The sequence below is a fragment of the Psammomys obesus genome, unplaced genomic scaffold (genome assembly GCF_907164565.1).
Source record: "Psammomys obesus unplaced genomic scaffold, mPsaObe1.curated_primary_1811, whole genome shotgun sequence".
Lineage (NCBI taxonomy): Eukaryota > Metazoa > Chordata > Mammalia > Rodentia > Muridae > Psammomys > Psammomys obesus.
Window position 1 is genome coordinate 7,188,557 of NW_026596039.1, and position 6,000 is coordinate 7,194,556.

At 52.2% G+C, this 6,000-nt stretch overlaps 1 protein-coding gene across 3 annotated transcripts in view; it reads left to right on the forward strand.

The window, feature by feature from the left end:
• Positions 1-3,043: 3,043 nt before the first annotated feature.
• The window catches only part of Fxyd2 (FXYD domain containing ion transport regulator 2), a 6,887-nt gene continuing 3,930 nt past the window's right edge, over positions 3,044-6,000 (forward strand). Inside the window, exons 1-2 of one of the 3 annotated variants that reach the window (XM_055622304.1) lie at positions 3,053-3,127; positions 5,820-5,921. In XM_055622304.1, coding sequence (XP_055478279.1) covers positions 5,897-5,921 — 25 coding nt within the window. In that variant the 5' untranslated portion in view covers positions 3,053-3,127; positions 5,820-5,896. Of the gene's footprint in view, positions 3,128-5,715; positions 5,922-6,000 lie in introns of those variants that run through there. The other 2 variants (XM_055622305.1, XM_055622303.1) reach the window with 2 other exon arrangements.

Genomic DNA, 6,000 nt, shown 5'->3' on the forward strand with positions numbered 1-6,000 from the left:
CTACTCACAAATGCAATGGGAATTGTCCACATGGCTACCCTGAGTCTTAAGACAGACCTGCCCGAAGGCCAGGGAGAATAACGCATAACCGATGAGGCCCCTGTCCCTGTCCCTGTGGGTGTGACAAGGATGAAAGAGGGATCCATCCCACTAACTCCCAAAGACTGAATTGGTCTCTGGGTCCTAGACAACAGGAGGATACAGCTAGATATCCTTCTGGGATCTAGAGAAACCCAAGAGAGAAGAAAACGGGAGGCTCTTGGCCTGTCCCGTTCTTTTAAGAATCAGGAGAGCAGCATCTTCATGGCCACTGCCCTGCTGCTACAGGGAAGACTCCAAGAAGGAGAATGGTGGCGAGACACTGATGGGGCGAGCATGCTGTTCGGTGTTTTTCCTAGGAAGACAGGAGGCTTCGGGCCAGTGGTGGTGATGGCTGGTGGGACCCAGCTGCAGCACTGGGCTAGGAGGTAACCTTCAGGGACCCTTCAGGAGAAGTCAGTGGGGGCTCCTAGCTTAGGGTAGAGAGCGGTACTACCCCTGTTGGAAGATCCTTCAGCCAAACACTTCTTCCGATGATCTCCTCCCACATCAAGCCTCTGAGGTAGGTGTTGCCATGTATTTTAGATGGCAGGATGCAGAAGGGCATCCTTCTCCAGCCCCCTGAGTCAGGAGAAGGGCAAGCTCAGTTTACAGGAGGATTTACACCCCGTCTGTGATGCACACAGACATGAGAGGAGTCATTTCTTCAGCTGCTCTCAGGGGAGCAGGAGCCAGGGTCCTTTTGCAGGGGATCAGGATGTCTCAGAGAAGACTCCTTGTCCCCAGAATTGGCTAAACCCCGATGATGCCTTGGCTGGCTGGGATATGCCAGGGAAGCTGTCTGAGGAAGGACTTAGTGAGTAAGGGTCTAAGCGACTCTTCATGTTCACCTGTGCTGGAGGGTGGGTGTGTGGGTGGGGGTGGGTGTAGGTGTGGGGGGCAGTGTGTGCGTTGGTGTGGCATCTGGGGGTGGTTGGAGGAGCCTGAAGGCCACTTTGGGGTGTTAGGGGGCAAATGTGCTAAGTGCTCAGGGCTTTTCTAGAGAAATGAGGCCGAGGTGCCTGCTGCATGGAGGTGGCAGACTGGAGAGGAGGCGGCCTTAGGCAAGCCTGGAGGTTGAGTCACTGGCAAAATGCTGCCACCTCTCTGGGCTCGGGTAGCATGAAATTTAGAAAGGGTACCTAGGAGGGTTTCTAAGTGAAGCCTGAGGGGAAGCCCAAGAATTGTGGGAACTCTGGAGACTGAGCACTCAAAAACTAATCTGTGCTATGGTCCTGAGGCAGGAGGGAGCCCTGGAAGGTCCGAGGGCCACTAAAGGAGGCAGTATGGTTGGAATGCACAGATGAGCAGAAAAGTTGGGGACAGGGTCCGGGAGGCCACTAGGGTAAGGTTAAGAAGGCACATAAAAGGGCCAGCGAGAGGGCAAATAAAGGTACTTGCCACAAAGCCTGGCAATGTGAGTTCAATCCCTGGGTCCCACAGATTGTCTTCCAGTATCCAGACATGCAGGCTCTCACATACACATAAACAAACAAACAAAAAGAAAATTTACAAAGTGAAGGGACACACACACACACACACACACAAGACCCTGGCTTAGAATCAGCATTCAGAGAATCTTGGGAAGGAAAGAGAATGGTTTTACATGTGAAAGTCTTGGGGGGGGGGTTGGAAGCACAGGGCATTTATTGGGAAAGTTTATGTCATCTTTCACAGCGCTGAAGTTGTAAAAGAACTTTAGGTGGGCTCCCAGGGAGGTTGGGGTCCTGCTGAGGTCTACAGAGACCACGGGTACTGCCTGAACTTCCTCAGTACCTGGCTTGGGGAATTTCCACTCGGGGCTCCGGGCTATCTGAAGGTTAAGGTTTCCACTTGGGAACATGTGACAGGGTCACTGGGTGGAGTTGCCCTTTACCTCTCTGGTGGCTGGGGTGGGAACTGGGGGTGTTGCCAGCTTATAGCCGAAAGACAGCCCTCAGCCTAACCCAGCTAGGAGTTCAGGCCAACATTTCAGATGCTTCCATCTCCCTGGGGTGTCATTAGTCCCCCTCTTAGGATACTGTTATGAGGGACAAGGAGACCAGTTGTCAGGGTGACCAGAGCCAGCACTGTCCATGCTCTGCTGGTAGCCCAGTAAGATGGCCACACCAGGATGATCTTGGGAGCCTAAAGGAGACACTGTGGTCCAGTCTTAGTCAGCCAACAGAGACTTCTTGTAGTGGCCTTGCTCTGTCCTTTCACGGTGACCACGGCACAATGACCCTGGGAGCTACTGCATGGCCATTCTGTTATTCTTCTTTTGGCTCCTGGTGCCACCCCAGCCCTGGGGACTAGAAGATATTCTGCTCCCGACAGAAAGCTCAGCCCTTCTCAGAGGACCTCATTATGTGCCGGAACTCTTGTTGAGATCCCACAGGGACATCCAAGCGGGTGTGACATCACAAATGAGACATGTCCCCAGGGCTAACGGAGGAGCTCTGGTGGGGAGGAAGGACGGGCTGCCAGGGGAGCATCCTCAGCTCAGCTGTGGCTCCAGTCACTGCCCATCTCTCACCAGCAGAATGGCTTAGGAGGCTAGTCAGCTACATCAGTTCCAAGACCAGCGGGGACTAAGTCCCCACTGCACCTGGAGCAGCTCTCCTGCCTAGTGTGAGGGCTCTGATACTGCCAGCTTGCACTCTGGCCAGTGCCCTTCTAGCCACCCTCTTAGAGAAAGAACACAATCCAGGCCACCGGCTGCTGCAGCAAGGTCCCTGTGGAGAAAGGAGAGGATGTTGTCCTTTACTCTGCCGCTCTGAGGGTCCCCTTCCTTGGATGCCAGTGGAGGTCAGAGGCTCTCCCCCTACTTTCACATGGCTCCCTTCTCCAACCAGCCCAGGCAGGCAGGTGCAGGGTAAGGTTCCCTCTGGGCAGCCCCGCCTCCTGCCTCCTTCTTGCTGCCCCAGCTCAACTCTTCTGGTGGTGTGAAAGGAGGAAGTGCCACTCTTCCCATCCAGGCCCCAGGCAAGGGCAGGCACTCCCTGGCTCCTGTGTACCTCACACACCTCCTGCATACCAGCAGCTCCAGCCATGGACAGGTGGTACCTGGGTGAGTCTCCCAAGCCTGGCCTTCCCTGCCCTGGATTCAGGGGACCATCCATCACTTTCAAACACACCTGCTGGCTCCCCACAATTGTGGGAGAAGCAGAAATGGGAGAGACAGGCTGCCCTAATAAGGACACCTCAAAATTGAGTCCTGGGCCTGCTGTGTTGTGCAGGGCACCTCTGAGCCAGAGGCTGGGGAACCTGACTCTTCACCAGCCTCCTCATCCAGCTGTGTGTCCATCCATCAGACTACTGATTGACATCTTAGTCCCAGTACTTTCTAGCTGCCCTCTCTCTGGCAGGTAATGCCACTCGTCTGTACCTCAGTAAGACAGAATGATGCTAATCCTGTCCCTTTTTACTGAATCGGGTGGTGGAGGGGTTACTTTCCCAGAACCTAGGACAGAAGAGTAGTTGTCAACCTGTTTTTCTCATTGCTTTACCTACCTGTCTACCTATATATCTGCCCATCTATCCATCCATCCATCCATCCATCCATCCATCCATCCGTCCCTCCCTCCATCCATCCTTCTGTCTGCCTCTCTGTCATATATCTTTCTAGCTTTCTACCTATTCATATCTCTTGTTCCAGAAAGAACTCATAGGGGCTTATAAAAATAGTCACCAAGCTAATATGATAAGGGGTAGGGTGTGGGGGAGCTACTGCTGAATTCTGTGAAGAATGGCAACAGATTCGGCAGCCATCTTGGGATCTGGGCATTCCAGCTCTGGTTCTCCCCTTTCTGTGTTTCAGGCTTCACGTTTTTTTTTTTTTTGTTTGTTTGTTTGTTTGTTTGGTTGGTTCTCAATTTTCCTGGTTTCTGGAGGGCTATGGCACAAACCCCTCTCAACCTTGTTGGGGGAAGCAAATGTTCAGCCTTAGTTTCTTTGTCTGTCAAATGGAGCTACCAGCGATTAAATGGGGGCGGTGAGAGCTGAGAGCCTAGCATATGCTTCCAGGGCAGGGCCGCTGTCTACTTCTATAAAAGCATGCCACTGGGCTCTGAAAGCTCAGGAGAGCTGTGTGAGTGCTCCGAAGCTGCAAAGCCAGGGCACTGCTCCTCTTCTCTCACCTACTTAGCAGAGAGTGGGTGGCTTTCTGATGATACCATTAAACAAAAGGATAACTCCTGTCACTTTTCAAGCAACACAGAAACAATGATACCCGATGTCCTTGGGCATAGTCTAATATGCCTATCTCGGTCCCCACAACTTCCCTGAGTCCCGTGCCCTACCCACTGTATAGATGAAGAGACAGAGGCATGGCGAGGTAAGCAAACTGGCAAAGGTCAAATGCTTAGCAAGTGGTGAGTGCCAGTGTCCTGGAATTGGTTGACAGGAACTCACAGATGGAGCCCTTCCCTTCAGAAGGACTGAGCTGCACCAGGGGTATAAATATTATCTATCTATCTATCTATCTATCTATCTATCTATCTATCTATCTTACTATCATCCATCAATCGATTATCCATCTAGCTATCATCTATGTAGCCTGTATACACACATACATGTAGGTGTGTATATATGTATGCATACATGTATCTATCTACGTATCCATCAATCTATTACCTATCTAGCTATCATCTATATAGCCTGAATGTCTATGTGTATGTAGGTATCTACCAGCTATTATATATCTATTATCTGTGTATCTACATATCACCTGCTAGTGTAGGACATTAGCCTTTTGGAGGCCAAGTCTACGACCCAGAAACCAAAGAAGACTAGTAATGATCACAGAACCTACACCATAGTTTTCAAGGGGACAGTCACCGTGAGTGGGGGACAGCCTGGGGAGTATGAGCAAAACACATGAGCCCTGAATCTGAAAGGACAGCCATAAATTTGGTCCTCACCTCTCACTGCTAACGTGACCTTGGGTAAGGCCTCTAACTTCCCTCTGCTTCAGATATCTCATGTCAAGTGGGGGAACTAATGCAAAAGGGAGAGACTTTTCTAATGCATTACAAAGCATTAGAAAATGCTTTGTAAGCCCTAAGCACAAGCCTGGGCCTCTTCCTGAAAGTACATGGTGGACAGCCACAAGAGGGAGTGTTAGGCATCAGGGTAAGACATTAGTCAGGGCCAACAGAGCATTTCAAACTGATGTGTGAGTGGTTGGTTACTTGTGGCTTCGGGATCTGGATAAATAAACGAAGTCAGGACAGGCTGTCAGAGAGAGCAGTGCCATGGAGGCCGATCTTGCTGCGGACCCAAGGTTCAGAGGACTATGGTGGGAGGAGCGGTGGGCCAGGCTCCTTAGGAACCCCTCAGGGAGACATGAGTGTCCTGTGAGAATGGTAGCTCTCATGGTGCATCCACAAGGTGAGGCAGGACGCTCTGAAGATTAAGGGACTTGGAGGTGCCCAACCCGACACAGTACCCTTACACACACCTCCCCTGCGCCATTCACAGTGAGTGCTTCTTGAAACGTCCACTTCCTCATCCCATTGCCCAGCTTTCAGCTTCCTCAGCTGATGGAAGAATACTGTCGCTGCCCATCCCAGCCCTGCTCTCTGGAAATTTCCTCTGGGAGGGGCTGGAGAGCTCAGGCAGCTCGTCCGGCCTCTGGCTCCCCCACACCTCCCCTTGCCTGGCTCAGCAGGAGCCCCTCTGAGCACACTCAGTTTTTCTTGTGACCAGGGTAAATATTACCTGACACTGTTAATATTTAATGCCCCCCACCTCCGGCCCAGCCACCCCACGGCAGACACTGTCCCAGAAGTAAGAGGCCACACGGGAAGATCGTGGAGAAGCCCTGGTGGCCGGGGAAATGACAGGGCTGTCGGCTGATGATGGTGAGTGCTTGGTGAGGCTGGCAGGACGTCGCCTGGGGCTGCCTCTGATGGGCAGCTGAACCCCCTTTCCCTCTGGGGC